A 17,331-nucleotide genomic window follows, 5' to 3' on the forward strand; every position below is an offset into this window, starting at 1 on the left:
TGTTGTTGTTATATTTGTTATTGTTGTTGTCGTCGTCGTCTTTTTTCCCTTTTCCTTATCGTCCTTTGTCTCCCTATTCTTTCTTTTTTCTTCCTCTTTCTTCTTCATCTTCTTCCCTTCTCTCTCTTTTCACCTTTTCTTGAGCCGAGGGTCTATCGGAAACAATATCTCTACCTCGCCACGTAGGGGTATCTGCGTACACAATACCCTCTCCAGGCCCCACTTGTGGGATTATACTGGGTATGTTGTTGTTGTAGAATATAATCAATTTTTGAAAAGAAAAAAAAAATCAAGTTTTCAAAATTTTTCTTCCACTCACACAACTTCAACTTTTTTTTCAAATTAAATACATGTCCAAATACAACTTCAACTTCCAAAAAATTATTTTTTAACACAACTTTACACTCTTTTTTCAAGTTTCGAGAAATTTATGTCCAAACAGTACTAGCTCAATCGCCATAAAATGTACTTCCAAACTTTGTTTAACATCCATGCCAAATTAGACTTGGAAAATTATAGTGTTACACAAAAGGAGCTATTATACCTTTAGCCATCAAAATCACATTAAAAATGTAATACTAATCAAGTAATAATTAGTCTTTAAAAATTAATGCTGACTTCTATTACAATGTGGTATAAAATACGTTCTTATAGACTATAAATAAAGTAAACGAGAAACTCGATTTTCCTTCCTATTAAGCAAAAAGTCATGGCATTTGGTCCTAAGTAACTATGCATTAGGGTTTAGCTACTCTATTATTTGTAACTTAACCTTATTATCCTCTTTGTTGCACACTTGGGGTACATTTTCTACGAAGGAAAATGTTTTTTACGAAAAATATTTTCTTAGAAAATATTCTATCGAAAATAAAAAAAAATTTTAACTTATTTTCTAATCTTTGGTAAGTAAAAAATATTATCTCAAGAATATTTATATACTAGTGGAGATTGGTCCGTGCTGAGCCCGAGCCCGAACGTATTAGGTTAAAATTTTATATTATTTTAGTGGATAATTTTTCATAGAGTATATTAAGATCAAATTGTGGAGGAACTGTAATACAGGAGTTTATGTGTTATTTGGGATATAGTCCTTTGTGGCAATATTGCAACTCCACATTTATTAGCAGTGGTGTCTATGCTTCTAGAGCTTTTGATCGAGTAGGCCAGTAGAGAAATGAGTTAATGCATCTATCATCTTTAGCTCATATCTTTTACTTGGTATTGACTCATGTAGCATGAAATGGTGAAGTCAATGAGGCCAGAAGTCAGATTTGCTCCTTACCAATGATAATGTGAAAAGTAGAGTTAATCCTATTTATTTATTTTTGGTATCTTCTCATAGGTTAAGATTTGGCATGATTAAAAATTTCAGTCTATCTACAGTAGCAGATGAAGTATCTATTTAATATATTGTATTGGGTACATTAAAAATATTTTTCTTAAAAATTAATTTTCTTGGTTCTTAAGATGAGTGGTCAAGAGAGTATTAATGATTCAATAGATCTTTCTATAGACGATTTGCTTCTGTGTTTGGTTGTTTTTGTGTAGTAGACTTTCAATTGTAATATTAGATTTCAAGTCCTTTGTTTAAGATAAGAGTAGGTTGCTCAAGTAGTGAGCACCCTTCAGTTCCAACGAGTTCGAATCACCCCAAGAGCAAGGTGATGAGGAGTGAATAAAAAAAGAAAAAAAAATTACATCGCAGATCACACTTGGTAGATTTTTGTACATCAATGGCCATGGCTCAAACTCTATCCTTCACTGTCCTTGTCATTTCTTGCTAATGAAATGAATTTTTATTTAAAAAGTCAGTGATAAAGGGACTACGTAAAGAGTGAATTTGTTACAGGGTTGGAGTTTATACAACTTCAATAGCATATGTTAGTGGTCAAGAAACAATAAGTAAACTGAAAATAAAGAATTCATTAGTCGAACCTAAACTGATATGATTTTCAGCTACTCAAAACTGTTGAAAACTCATTTCGGCATTCTAATATTTGATGTGGTCAAAAGAATAAACTGAGACATTGAAACATGCTTCGCAGAGCACCACTTTCCAGATCCATGAGGATAAATCATAAGAGTCTCCAACAACATTTAGATAGAAATGGTGGGAGAACATCTGACAGCATACAATGGAGCATATGTAACGGAAAGAAAGGCGGTTTATAGTTCCTATCTGGGCATTCTTAGAATTCGTGAATTCTATTCATAAATGCTTTTCCAAGGCCGTCGGTAATTTGTCCTAGAGCAAGCAGATATAATAAAGTTCAACACCACTGAAACAGTTAATTTGCAAGTGTCATGACACTATTTTGACAAAAGACATGCCAAATAATACTCACATAGTCAGCAAACTTCTGAATCGGAGCTTTTGACGTCTGTGATGTCTCAACCACCAATATAATTTGACTCAAGACTGTGTTAGAGTCTACTTTTGTAGCCTGTATGTGAAGCGAACCATGTAAATTGATTGTACTACCAATGACTACTGAATTGACCTCTTTCAGAACAAGAACAGATTCTCCAGTTACCATACTCTTGTTAACATGATTTGAACCCCATACAACCACGCCATCAACAGGAACTCTTGCACCAGGAAGCACTTTTAGTACATCGCCAGGTTGAATCAACAAAGCATCTATTTCTCTTTGACTTATGACTCTTCCACCTATAGACAGATCAAACATAACTTCAAAGTGAGTCCATTGTTATCAGAATTGGTTTTTTCACTTTGGGAAAAGTTGTTGGTTGTTTACATACATTTGCCAGTAGTATATCGCATCTCTGACCGAAAAAACCTGGTAGGCACTGTTATTGAAACAATAAAAGAAATTATGAATACATGTACCTTTACCTTTGACAAGCAATATAGTAGTACCTGGAGTCAGTTCTACGAGCTTTTTGATAGCATCTGATGTCTTTCCTTTTGCAAGAGTTTCCAAGTACTCTCCCAGAAGTACAAATGTTATTAACATGGCACTTGTTTCAAAGTAAGTTGGAGACCAGAATCCAGAAATTGCACCATAAAGTAGTGCATATACAGAGTAAACATAGCAAGCTGTAGTTCCCACTACAACTAAGACATCCATGTTTGTGGAACCATTTCGAAGTGCTCTTCCTGCTGCAACGTAAAAATGCTTACCAATGACAAATTGGACAACAGTCACTTTAGCCAATCACCCATTAGGAAGGGACCACACTGCCAAAGTAATAAAGCATAAAGCAGTATCCGAGTTAGACTCGGTGCTTTCTGATGATATAGGAGAAATTTTTATCAACAAGGTACTCTCATTCAATTAAGCTTACTAGACAACAATATGGTAATTCTATTGTTTAAGTTAGTTAGCTGTCATACTTAACCCTAATTTATCTCGTGTATAAAAATATTTCGAGGAGGCAATTCTAAATGAGATCTAAAGATAGTACACAAGAGTGATTTTTAAAAAAACAAGATACATATGCAATAATGGAAGAATTTTGTAGTTAGGAATCCATCTCTACTAAAGAACACTGCAATTCCATTATAAAATAATTCTCGAATTTGCTCTATTACATTGCTTTCTATATTTCTAGATTACCATAGAGTCCTGTTATTTGGTTGCACCATTGTCAAGGCACTTGCATAGCAAAGATGGAGTGATATGTTGAAACTTTTGGACTTCAATGAAATGTTAGCAGTTAAATTCATTGGTCTTATAGATTTTTCAAAGACCCCATATCAGCATAGATGACTTTGACTAGCTTTACAAGAAAGGAAAATTATGATTAGTATTTAGCTATTAACACTGATCAAATTGGAAAGGAAGTTCGGCATAATTTCTTTTTTTGTGTGTAAGCTTTACACCTATTGGTTAATAGGCTATATTACCAGGTATTTTTGCTTATCGCAAAAAAATCCTCATTCTCAGGTTATTCAAGCTGAATCATACCAATCACCCATTAGGAAGGGACCACACTGCCAAAGTAATAAAGCATAAAGCAGAGGTATGTTAGAGGAGCCTGGCACAAATATATAAACTTTATCCTAATAATTGTCCAGACTCCACCTTAAAATTTTCCAGTTGAACAATGGACAACAACATACTCAAGTAGGCAAATTTTGTTCTGATGGTATATTTGGATCCTTTTCAAAAACAAGACCATCATCCATAGTGTACAACCTTTTCACTACCACATACCATATTGACGAGGATCATATATGCAAACAGTTTGCACCAAGTAATGCCTTTTCCAATTTTGTAAGCTACTACATCACTACAACTACGGGAGATGAAACATAAAACAGGAATTCAATTCATTCCATCTCTCTTCACTATATATTATCAAAAAAAGAAAACAACCAAAAGAAAAAAGACAACTGATATTACTGTATTTGCAGCTAAAAATTAAATAGACAACGGAAGTCAAAGCTGAACTGATATTGATGTATGGACAAAGGACAACAGATGTTTTATATCCTTCATATCAATTTAACCACATATGTTTGCCCTTAAAATTATATAGAAGTTTATTCTTCCTAATATAAGAGGATGGTAAGTTATCTCTCAAGTTGTAAAATTTATCAATAGATTATCCCTTGGAAGCATCTTTACTTGCATTTAGTCGCTTTGGTTGATTACTTTGTAGCTTTCATATCAAATGGAACTCCCTGACCTCAAACATTGAAAATTTGGGAATGAAAATAATCCAACACTTTGCTCTTTGATAACAAATTAAAAGCACCAATATATTCTCATATTCGTACATGTATTCTCAAGAAAAGGAGGGGTTTATAATTAGCAAATATACCTTTCTCTAATAAAATTCTGAACAGGACGACGTCTAGCCCAAGCTCCATCACTGTTATCTGGCCAATTCATCTGCTGCACAATAAACCTCATTTGTTTCTAGCTTTCACGTATCACGACATGAAAAAATAATTAACATTCAAGGTACCAGACGAAGTAGGATTTATCAATTGTTAATTCAGAAGGTTCAACAAGCATAGTTGCTGAAATCATTAATCATTTTGAAGTGTAATCATCTACTCCCTCCGTTCACTTTTACTAGTCAAGTATTCTAAAAATAGACACTTTTACTTGTCACTTTTAGCATATCAAGAGAAGACAATTTCTTTTTTCTTGTTATACCCACAGTATTAACTACTCATTTCAAATCCTTTTTTCAAATCCATTAAAAATATGCATCAATTAATATGGGTATCATGGTAAATTATGCACTCCATTTATTATTTCTTAAGGGGTGTGCAAAGTCCAAGTGAATGGAGGGAGTATATTATAACCAGCCTCAATATAAGGTAGCATTCTTCATGGTCCACAGTTAATAGACAAGGCTAAGTGTGGCGAACCTCAACCAAATCTAACTTACATAATATTGTGACAAATCTAACTTCCTTGCATTTTACCAAGAGCAAGTTCCAGAGAAGTGGATATATTTTGTCACTTTATTATGTTGCCAGGTCATGTTGTTAAGCAGAATCTCAGAATCTTTTAGCAGTTCTTTCCCTTTCCTTTGCAGTTAATAAGAAAAAAAGAATTTTGAACGATTACCGTTAGGGGGTTTAGATATAAGCATACAAGATTATTTTATCAAGCAGCTTCTATGCATTCGCTAACAACTCAATAAACGTTCTCATCTCATTCACAAGACTGGGGGACGAAACATTAGACCTCCCTCAACAGTGATTTCATTCACAGAAGATTAAAGGATTGCTCAGACACTGAGAAAATTATCAAAAAACAATTCTCAGATTGACATGAAATTCCAAAACTTTAAAATTGAAAAAAAAAATGCATTCTAATCCTTAGTATCCCAAAACATAAAGGAAACACAAACATAATTACATTCCAATTGAAGAAATGGCCCTAAACCCCAGGAAATGCTAAATAGAGATTATGAAGCATATTTTTTTCATTTAAATGTTCTAATAATAAGCTCCAAACAATTCCTTGACCATTTCTAATTAAATTCTCTATGACGACACTCTTCCCTATAGCGAGAAGAAATCTAAATCGAAGCTAGTATCAAAACCTTCAATTCGACTAACAGTAAAATCGGAACAAACACAAACTTATTAAAAAATAAAGCAACAAACAAGAATTATTTTAGAAAATCTTACATATGCAGCCCAGAAATTCCTTCAATTCCAAAGCAAACAACAAAGAGGGTATATCCGGGAACGAGAGAGAGAGAGGGTGAACTTGCATGTCAAACATGACGGATTGCTTTGTAAATATGATGGGTCCGTCGGTACGGCCGCCTTTTTAGGTTAGTGTTGCCCTTGTTTTTTACTTTTATTTACACAAAAGCCAGGGAAAGAATGAAGTCAGAAATTATTACATAGGGCATAACAGTCATTTGAATCGTGGCACCAAAATACCCCTACAGACGACGAAGAGCTGCTAACTCCCGCTTCTAAGCGGGCGTTTGGACATAAGAATTGTAAAATTTAATAAAAAAGGTAAAAAAAAATTTTAAGTAAAAATTGTGTTTGGACATGAATATTATTTTTGGTTATTTTTGAAGTTTTGCGAGTGATTTGAGTAAAAATTTTGAAAAATATATTTTTGGAATTTTTTAAATTTTTAAAAAATTACAAAATTCATATTCAAGTGAAATTTTTTTTTATGTCCAAACGGGCTCTAAATAAGTAGAATAATTAAGGAAAACACTACGAGAGTGGGTGAAGGCGACGGGGGGAGTGGGGTCAGGGTGATGGGGAGTTACTCTCACTAAGTCATTTTCCTGATTTCTAAGGAACTTGTTTTCTTGGAAACACTTTGACCAACAAACATAAAGAAAAATTAGAAAACATTAATCTAAACCATGTTTACGAATATAACAATTCTTGATGTTTCCTAGTCTGTTTTCTTTGCCTTTCATCTTGCCTTAAGATTTTAATCTATAGGAACACCCAGCAAGTCACTCGCGACAATGAATATATGTAAAAGCTTACTCGCTTACATTAAATAATACTAATTTACCATGGTTAAGTATAAATTAAGGTAAAAAAATATTAATTAACTCTAATTTACTTATAAGACTGTATGTAACCCTGGACCTGAAAAATACAAAATAGGAACTGAAAAAGCACTTTGTTCAAATTTCACGTATAAGAACTTACAAGAGCAAGAAATGCATTCACACCTTTTAGCTAATTTACTACAGTATTAGAAAAAACATGGTTCACTCAATTCGCAAAAGAACGTGATAGATCTTGAGTTCTGGAGAAACGACACACAATACAAGAATCTCAATGGGCAAATGGGTTCAAGACTAATAATTAGGCCAGACTCGAGTCATGCAATTTGAAAACTTTTATTTCCCCAAGTACAAGTTAGTATAAGATTGCTACATTCTGTTAACTGGATCGCAATAGGTGTTTTAGTTGTTCCCAGCAAGCAACATTAATCTCTTCTTTTGAACACTTGTTAGACAGCCACCTTTCCCCAAGCTCAGAAGTAAGAGCTGCAAAATCACCTCAACTTCACTAAAAACTCAATGAGATTTACAAGAATTAGAATAAATAATGAAAGATAAACTTGCATACAATCATCAGATATCATTTCCAGTATCTTCTCAAAATCTCTCCTCATTCAAGAACAAACTTTACTTGATAACAGTTTGTTCTCAAAGTAATCATTCAAGACTTTAGTATACGACTTCCTGCAAAAGTAGAATACGACTAAGAGTACAACCTAAACCTAAAGAAGAGGAAATTGATGGATAAAACTTTACGCAAGGAACGGATGAAGCGGGAGACCCATTAGAGAAACCTTCTTGACTGCTATTCTCCAAACATACTATATTTTTTTCTGTTAGAACCTCAAGCTATCATAATTTCCGCTAGCAGGCATGTAAAGCATCTCTAAGTATCTTTTAGACAACAATTGCGGACCTCTGTTCATTGTTCGACCTGATTATGATGATGGTTATAAGAACAGTAGAAATATTAGAACAATGATCACATCAATCAGTATAAATAGAATAAAAAGCAATCTTAGAATACACTTGTTGAGCAGTACCTTCTCGACACAAACCCAACAATGAACACCATGCCTAACACTGGATACCCACAGGATTTGGCTGAACCCAAAGTCATCTGTTAAACAACAAAATGAGAGTGTATACAACATTTGTTCCCGGATAAAAAATCAAAGGGCAAAAGACCAGCTTGTTTATCATGTCATACTGTACCTCTGAGAGAAGTATCAATGACCTTGATAGCAATTGCCATCAGCACTCTGAACAAACATTAGCTCCTGAACAGCAATATCTAACATCATCATAATCTGACATATCCTGCAGTAAAATATGTATGTGGCAAACTTTCAGCTGAAACATGAATTGGCAGGTTTTCTGTGAAAAAAATGATATTTTCAGTTTCGATGAGCTTACAATATAAATAACTAGGTCTCTTTCAACAGGCAGAAAATATTATCACCGCCTTGTGAATAGGCATGCCTTTAATTTGCAGGCTTAAGCACAGAAGAAAGCATTCTAAGTATTAAGTAAAAGGTCAAAATATACCTATCCTGCTGAAACAACTTACTGATTCACAAACCAAAGAAGGAAGACCGTGAAATTGGGGCTTAGGCTAAGGGGAAGCATCAGTATGAGACTAAGCATATAATTAACTCAATATATGTATAGCCATTATGCATGTTCAGGTAAAAGAAACTCCCTTTTTCTTTTGAACTGAACTAACAACCAGTTACTTCAGACACATAATAGCAACAAATGCAGCAGACTAACTATAAGTAGCTTTTTCCTTGTTCATAGCACTAAAATGGAGTTTCAATGCAGGGAGAAAGACAGCTGCAAAGATCTTACATCTAAGCTGCAGACAGGCCCAACGTCCAACACTCCTCCTTGATAGCATTTTCCAGCTTGGATGCAGTATAAAATGATTGAAATCGCAAGTAAAGATAATTATCCAATGTGAAAGAAAAATCCCAAGTGAACACAACCTGGATGCTTTCCAACCCACAATTAGCACACTGTTATAGAATATGAAATGAGAAACTGCTTTTACCATTGGCATAAGACAGCCACCTGAACATATCAACATTAAGGGAAAAACTTTCCTGCTAACAAAGAAGACTTAGCTTGAGATATGGATCCATAAATGGTTTTGGAGACCAGAAGAAAATTACTGACCTCTTCTCAGAGGAAGAGGGATTGGGGAAGGTAGAAATTTGCCACAACGTAGCTCTATTATATCAATTTCAAATTCCTAAACTCAAATGCATTCAAGGCAGAGAAAATGCTACGGTTTCCTTCAGAGTGTATTGATAGTAAAAGAACATTTTACATATGATTGTACTTAAACAGTGCAATTCAAAATTTCCAACCTGAAGAGGCATATAAACAATTCCAAAACAAGCATTCAAGTAGCAACTGTTTGTTGCGTCAACATTAACTGCCAACTTCTATTCTGTTAAGTGGACATCAGAGAAGTCAGTCACTTGCGGCTCAATCACAAACTAGTCGGAATTCACAAGATGGAACACCTGTATCCATCTTGATCTACTCAGACCCATTTTATTCCAATACAGAATGACATGAAACAAAAAAACCTACAAATCCTTGGGATCAATGCAGACTTAGCTAAAGATAGGGCACAATAGAAGAGAAAGATCCATATAGCTTCTACTTATTAGTTGGGAATTTTTTTTATCTTCGAAGCTTGAAGATAAAAAGTACCAACTTCAGCGTGGCCTTCCAACATTACTCTATCAATATAATTCCATAATAATGTCACACAGTGGCATATTACATGCATTACTTCCTACTGAAATAATCAGTACCAATGGCAGTTTATATAATAGGCTTATAGTAAGTGAGGATTCATATAGTTGTTGTAATGGCAGTTTATATAATAGGCTATATAGTCATGCAATAGCCTACTTTGTATGCTCGAAGTGCTGCATATACAGGTGTCTAACAGAGAAAAATAAACTCCTCATAACCATATGTGAGTGTACAAATGAACAAGTAATAACATGCACGAAAATAAAGATTTACCGTAATAAGCTTTTAGATAATTGGCATTGAATTGATTCCATCGATCTGGAACGGCGTTTTTAGCCTCCTTTGTTCAGTTTTATCTCCGTCTATTAACATGTCGTCTCTCCCATTATCAACTTCTTCTCTAGTCATTTTCCTGACAATTTTTTATCCAAATTTACAGAAATGATCTTCGCGGCAGTGGAAATATAAATAAATTTTAGATTTCCTCAGCAGAGGAAACTCTAGACTTAATGAAATTGATTATAAACACATGTGAAGCTAGAATAGTGTTCAAGTTAGTTCACAGAACATAGAATGTCAAGATATCAATTACCGAAAGTCACGGGATGGGGTCACGTCGGCGTCGTATGCAGCAATGAAGTCCGGCGGAGGAACCTGGAAATGGCTAATTCACTTTTGGGCCAGACCCATACATGGGACATGGGACATTATACTACTTTCTTTGGTATCTTTGTCCGAATAGCCGGTCCTATTTATTATTTATTTTTCCTAGTCAATATATATAAATTATATGGTAAATGGCCAAATATATTCTCTACTTTCAAAAATAATTTAAGAATACTCTTCGTTATACTGTTGGGTTATCTATACCCCTGCAGTCATATTTTAGATTCAAATATACCCTTCATTTAAACGAAGGGACACGTGTCATCGTCCTGTTGGTAAATTCTAAATATCTCCTAATTAATTAAAAAGAATCATTACCCATACCCAAAAAATAAAAAATTATAAAAACTGGAAAAAACTAATTTCTTTTTTTACTAAAAATTGAAAAAACGAAAATATTTTTTTTCCAGTTTTTACAAAAAAACTGAAAAATATTTTCTAAAACAATATTTTTATAAAAACTGAAAAACAAAAACTGAAAAGCAATTTTCTAAAGAAATTTTTTTGTAAAAACTAAAAAAAACTGAAATTTGTTTTTACTAAAAACTGAAAAAAAAAATGAAAATATATTTTTTTTTTCAGTTTTTATAAAACAACTGCTTTAAAAAAATCTGAAAAATATTTTCTAAAATAATATTTTTGTAAAACCTGAAAAAAAACTAAAAAGTAATTTTCTAAAGCAATATTTTTGTAAAAACTGAAAAAATAAATTTTTTCTTTTTTTTCATTTTTTAGTTAAAAATATTTTAGTTTTTTCCAGTTTTTAGTAAAACAAAAATTAGTTTTTTCCAGTTTTTACAAAAAAAAAATATTTTTCGGGTATGGGTAATGGGTCTTTTTAATTAATTAGGAGGTATTTAGAATTGACCAACAGGACGATGACACGTATCCCTTCGTTTAAATGAGGGGTGGGTATATTTGAACCCAAAGTATGACTGCAGGGGTATAGATAACCCAATAGTATAACGAGGGTATTTTTAGACCATTTTCGAAAGTAGAGGGGTATATTTGGCCCTTTGCCGTAAATTATATTTTGATTTTACATGGCTATATTAAACGAAAATTATGCATATATATTATATTTTCGCTGTTTATTTTTAATTTAAGCGATTGAGTGAACGCTTGTTTGGTAAATTCTTTTACTTGTTTTTTTGTTTTTCTTTTGCATAAGGGGGCTAGTGCACTCATAGCCGGTCAAATTAAAACTATATTTTCTTTTTTGTCTTTACGATGGGTAAAAGGTAGACGTACTATCACAACATCAGAAATCAAATATTTTCACCAAAAAAATTAAAAAGACTAAAGAAAAAAACCAACATGCATACTAAAATAAGAACATTGTACTTGAAAATAATCTAAGTTATAGATAATACGCATAATTAAATCCAGTAAAATATATCTAATTACAATATATGATTAAAAATAAAATTAAGCATGAGGTTACCTCCACTACTACTATATATTGCTATTTCTCAGGTAAAATAGATTTTTGAGATATGAGAGCTCGTTCGCTCCTTGTATTTCAGATTTTGCAACTGTTTTGCTTTCACGTGAGATCCAACAATTTTTGGGGGGGGAAATCCACGTCAAGGACAAAGGGGAAGAAACACTAAATTGGAAACGGAAAAGGGTCAACAACACCCCATATTGAAAATGACTTAAAAATACCCTTTGTTAATCTTTTGGTCCGCAAATACCTTTAACGTTTATTTTTGGGCTCAAACTTACCCCTATATCTAACAGAAGGGCCAACAATACCTCTAACGTATTGAAAATGACTCAAAAATATCCCTCGTTAATCTTTTGGTCCGCAAATGCCTCTAACATTTATTTTTGGGCTCAAACTTACCCCTATATCTAACAGAACTAACCTGGTCAATTTTTTGACTTTAACTTTGCCATGTGTTATTTTCTTAATCCGCCACGTATATATTTGGACGGTCGGCTAAAAATAATTATATTCGCTAGTTAAATATATAAAAATATATACATTGATTATATATAAAAATATGTATTATTATACATTAATATTTTAATATATATTTACATGATATTATTTTTAAAAAAAATTATACGGTGTAGTTTTTCCTATTAATTATGATCTATAACTCGAATTTATTAAGCAAATTTGACAATGGAACGATAGTTTTTGCTAATATTTTACCTCTATCGTTATATATTAAAACACTATTAGTTCCCATTGAAAAAAATCATGTGAAGTCCATTAATGTGCTAAGCAGTTGGATATGTATATAATTAAAGGTTTTAAATAATTTTCTTTTCATTTATTTCTTTGCTTCTCCTTTAGAATCATATTGTAACGACTCGGCCGGTCGTTTTGAGTATTACCACCCCGTTTTTCTATTTACTGCTCAATTTATACTTTACAGTTATTTTATGACTTACCGGGTTAATTGGTTCGGGTCCGGTGAGGTTTTGGAATGAATTGGAATATTTAGTTCCAAGGTTTAAAGCTTAAGTTAAAATAGTGACCGGATATCGACTTATGTGTAAATGATCCCGAAATAGAGTTTTGATGATTTCAATAGCTCCGTATGGTAATTTTGAACTTAGGAGCGTGTCCGAAAAATTATTGAGAAGTCCGTAGTGGAATTTGGCTTGAAATGGCAAAAATCGAATTATTGGAAAGATTGATCGGGGGGTTGACTTTTGATATCGGGGTCGAAATCCGATTCTGAAAATTTGAATACCTCCCTTATGTCATTTATTACTTGTATGCAAAATTTGAGGTCAATCGGACGTGATTTGATAGGTTTCGGCGTCGTTTGTAAAAATTAGAAGTTTCAAAGTTCATTAGGCTTGAATCTATGTGTGATTCGTATTTTTAATATTGGTGGATGTGATTTGAAGACTCGACTAAGTTCGTATGATGTTTTAGGACTTGTTGGTATATTTGGTTGAGGTCCCGGGGGCCTCATGTGAGTTTTAGATGGTTAACAGATCAAATTCGGACTTAAAACCAGTGCTGAAAGTTTTGCTTATAGTATTTTCGCACCTGCGGAGGACTGATCGCAGGTGCGAAGCCGCAGGTGTGCACCAGCCATCGTAGAAGCGACCAGACGTAAAGAGGGGCAGTGGTCGCAGGTGCGAAGAAATTTTCGCACCTGCGAGGTCGCAGGTGCGAAAAGAAACGCGCAGAAGCGGAGGGAGCATTCTGGATGATCGCAGATGCGGACATTTCGTCGCACCTGCAAGACCGCAGATACGGCTAATCTAGTTGCAGGTGCTACAGACCCTGGACAGAATAAAATTGGAGGAGTTCCGAGCTTTTGCCATTTTTGGGCATTTCAAGCTCGGGTTGGGCGATTCTTGAGCGAGAAATCACGGGAAATCTTGAGGTAAGTCACTTCTGATCATTTCTACTCCATAATATTGAATTATCATCGAATAATCCAACTAGATTATGTGTTTTTGAGGTGTAAATCGGGGATTTAAACCTAAGGATTTGAAAATAAAATTTGAGGATTTGGAGGTCGAGTTGAGGTCGGATTTTGGTAAAATTAGTATGGTTAGACTCGTGGTTGAATGGACTTTCGAATTTTGTAATTTTTATCGGATTCCGATATGTGGGTCCCACATGCGAGCTTTTAGCTAAATTTCGGATTTTGTTAGAAAATTAGTATTTTCTTATGGGATTAATTTCAATAAATTTTATTGACTTAATCGAATTAATTATAGCGATATTAGAGGCGTTTGGAGGCCAATTCACGAGGCAAAGGCATACCGAAGTAAAGAATTACACGGTTTGAGGTAAGTAACACTTCTAATCTTGGTTCTGAGGGTATGAATCCCCGAAATTTGGTATGATATAAATTGTTTGGAGGTGACACACACGATAAGTGACGCGCATGTAGACGTGCACCACAGAAATTGTGTCTTGAATAAATCCTGTGCAATTGTAAAATTAATGAATCATGTTATTATCTGAACGTATTCCAGGTGTGAGAAATTGAGCCGAGGCTCTTATTAAATATCGTGTTTAGTCTATGTTCCAATACTTTGGGACCCATAGGGTCGTGTTGTTATTGAATTAATTATTTCAAAATTATACATTTCACACTCAGTCATATTCGTCCATTGTGAGAATATTTATATGATCGAGTTGTGCGCCGCAGCAGGCCATATTGGCTTTATATATGTGATCATTAAATGGATCGGGGCTGCCCACCTGCAGCAGGCCAGAATGGCTTTATACGTTATTATTATTGGATCGGGGTTGCCCGCCTGTAGTAGGCCTTATAGGCTTTACTATTTTATGTATCGGGGATGTCCGCCTATATCAGTCCTTATAGGCTTTATTATTATACGGATCGGGATTGCCCGCCTGCAGTAGGCCTATAAAGGCTTTATATCACGCTTGGGATGAAGGAGCCCCTCCGGAGTCTATACACACCCCAGTGAGCATAAATGATTATACATATTCGGGATGGATTTTATAGGGCATGGACTTGCCTTACTTATTTATATTGTAATGAATTTACCTGGACATAGATCTTGTTCGTATCATTTATATTTGGGGATACCCTAGGGATGGATTGGCCTTGTACGGTACTGAGTAACTGACTGTTAGTCGATGTGTATTTATATACGGGTTGGAACACCCCTGGACTGGATTGGGCATAAACTGTACCGAGTGACCGAATAATTTGTGACCAGTATTTACGTGAGGTCTTTCTACTGAGATGTCATATTCCTCATATCATGCAGTATTGATCTATTCCACTTGTACTAAGTTTAACTGTTGAACTTGAAAGCATGCCTACATTTTTGTACTATTATTTATATTGGACTGTACATGCGGAGCTCGTCACTACTTTCAGCCCAGAGATTAGTTTTGTTACTTATTGAGTTAAGTGTACTCATACTACACTTTGCACCTCGTGTGTAGATCTAAGTGCTTCCGGATACGACGGCTACTAGATTTCGAAGTTAATTCTGTTGGGGACTATTAAGGTAGCTGCTTGACGTCCACAGACTTGATTCCTTTCTTGTTTAATTATTGTACTATTCTATATTTTCAGACAATGATTTTTATCCGTTAGACTTTGTATTCATATTAGATGCCCGTGTACTTAGTGACACCGGTTTATTGGAGTGTTATATTTGAAATTGTGAGTTTCTTCCGCTAAATTTAATTATTTTGTTTTCAAACTTAAAAGATATGGTGGTTTATTGAGATTGTTGGCTTGCCTAGTATTGAGATAGGCGCCATCACGATATGTGAGATTTAGGGTCGTGACAAGTTGGTATCACATCCTAGGTTACATAAGTCTCACGAGTCATGAGCAGGTTTAGTAGAGTCTTGCGGATCGGTATTGAGACGTGTGTACTTATCTTCGAGAGGCTGTCGAACCCTTAGGAAATTTCACTTTATTGTATTCAGTCGTGCGAACTTGTTGATTCCGGAAACTAAAAATCCTGTAATTATATTCTCTTAGAGATAGTGAGGGCACGTACTACCAGATCGGACAGTCAGCCACCAGTTAGGGGCGCAAGAGGCCGGGGCCGAGGTAGAGATCGAGGTGTAGCTCGTACCACAGTGGGGCCAGCACCTATAGTACCACCAGTTGCACCAGCTCAGGCATGAGTTGTGCCCATTGAGATTCCAGGCCTTCAGGAGACTTTGGCTTAGATATTGACAGTTTGCACTGGTCTTGCTCAGGTGGTTTCGGCTCAGACCGCACCTACCACTTCTTAGGCCGGGGGAGGTACTCATACCCTTGTTGCCCGTACTCCATATCAGGTAGTACAGGGACCTCCAAATACCGGAGGCACTACCAGCCCAGCCAGTTGTAGCCGCTCAGGCCCTGGTAGTCCCTGTTATGGCAGATGATGAGCAGAGAAGACTTGAGACATTTGGGAGGCTTCGACCTCCATCATTTAGCGGTGTTGAGTCAGAGGATGTTCAGGGTTTTCTGGATAAGTGCCAGCGGATGCTTCGAACAACAGGTATTCTGGAGATCAGTGGGGTCTTGTTCACTACTTTTCAGTTTTCTAGGCCTGCCTTCAGATGGTGGGAGGCTTATGAGAGGCGCAGACCGGTTGGTGTAGTACCACTTACATGGTAGGAGTTCTCCGTTCTCTTTTTGGAGAAGTTTGTGTCGTAGTCTCGCATAGAGAAGCTGCACAGACAGTTTGAGTAGTTAAGTTAGGATGGCATGTCTGTGACGCAGTATAAGATGAGATTTTCTGAGTTGGCTCGTCACGCTTTTTGGTTGGTTTCCACTGATAGGGATAGGATTAGGAGGTTCATTGATGGCCTCACGTATCAGTTGTGGTTGCTTATGACTAGGGAGAGGGTATCCGGTGCCACTTTTGACGAGGTGGTTGACATTGCTCGACAGATAGAGATAGTCCATAGCCAGGAGCGTGGGGACCGGGAGGCTAAGAGGCCTCGAGGTTCGGGCGGTTTTGGTGGGGTACCTTCTGGAGGGCAGTTATACCACAACAGGGGTCGTCCAATTCACCATGGTACATCATTTAGCCATGGTTCATACAGTTCTTATCAGAGTCAGTCATCTCTCAATGCACTTCCAGCCCCGAGTATGCCTTGTACACCATCAGTTCAGGGATCATATGTACCAGGTCCTTCTGGTAGTTATTCTAGTTCCCGAGGTCCGCATCAGAACTCGCCACCATTCTTCGAGATAGAGTGCTATGAGTGTGGAGAGTTGGGTCATGTGAGGAAATATTGTCCCCGCCATACGCGAGGTTCAGTTCAGTAGAGGAGTCAAGCTACTACTTCTGCACCAGTTGCTCCACCACCCGCTAAGCCAGCTCGGGGTGGGGCTCGGTCAGCTAGGGGTCGCCCAAGAGGAGGAGACCGATATGGTGGCAGTCAGGGCCGATTCTACATTTTTCCTGCTATACCAGATGTTGTTGCTTCAG

General features: G+C 35.7%; 1 protein-coding gene across 15 annotated transcripts; it reads right to left on the minus strand.

The window, feature by feature from the left end:
* Window positions 1-1,967: 1,967 nt before the first annotated feature.
* LOC107766807 (copper-transporting ATPase RAN1) lies at window positions 1,968-10,486 on the minus strand. Of its 15 annotated transcripts, none has more exons than XR_001643786.2 (7): window positions 6,122-6,316; window positions 4,792-4,865; window positions 2,882-3,124; window positions 2,764-2,811; window positions 2,540-2,671; window positions 2,346-2,444; window positions 1,968-2,245 (listed from the first exon to the last, which is right to left on the minus strand). XR_001643786.2 is itself a non-coding variant. In XM_016585680.2 (7 exons), exons 2-7 carry the CDS (start codon window positions 4,838-4,840, stop codon window positions 2,210-2,212), a joined length of 612 nt encoding a protein of 203 aa, XP_016441166.1. In that variant the 5' UTR covers window positions 4,841-4,865; window positions 6,122-6,322; the 3' UTR covers window positions 1,968-2,209. The 15 variants fall into 15 exon arrangements, 13 of the variants coding, with proteins under 13 accessions (XP_016441166.1, XP_016441164.1, XP_016441157.1 ...); XM_016585680.2 differs by having other exon boundaries at window positions 2,535-2,671; window positions 6,122-6,322; XR_012705887.1 differs by lacking the exons at window positions 1,968-2,245; window positions 2,346-2,444 and adding exons at window positions 8,028-8,104; window positions 8,200-8,304; window positions 8,836-8,972; window positions 10,030-10,168; window positions 10,349-10,486 and having other exon boundaries at window positions 2,530-4,865; window positions 6,122-7,918.
* Window positions 10,487-17,331: the final 6,845 nt, after the last annotated feature.

Source organism: Nicotiana tabacum, chromosome 23, assembly GCF_000715075.1.
Source record: "Nicotiana tabacum cultivar K326 chromosome 23, ASM71507v2, whole genome shotgun sequence".
Lineage (NCBI taxonomy): Eukaryota > Viridiplantae > Streptophyta > Magnoliopsida > Solanales > Solanaceae > Nicotiana > Nicotiana tabacum.

Excerpts from the sequence above, each read along its gene's own strand:
- LOC107766807 (XM_016585669.2), bottom strand. The coding sequence starts at position 4,840 with ATGGAGCTTGGGCTAGACGTCGTCCTGTTCAGAATTTTATTAGAGAAA. Across the intron at positions 2,812-2,881 it reads GCTCGTAGAACTGACTCCAG|TGCCTACCAGGTTTTTTCGG; the intron begins GTACTACTATAT and ends TTTCAATAACAG. Across the intron at positions 2,672-2,763 it reads GCGATATACTACTGGCAAAT|GTGGAAGAGTCATAAGTCAA; the intron begins GTATGTAAACAA and ends ATCTGTCTATAG.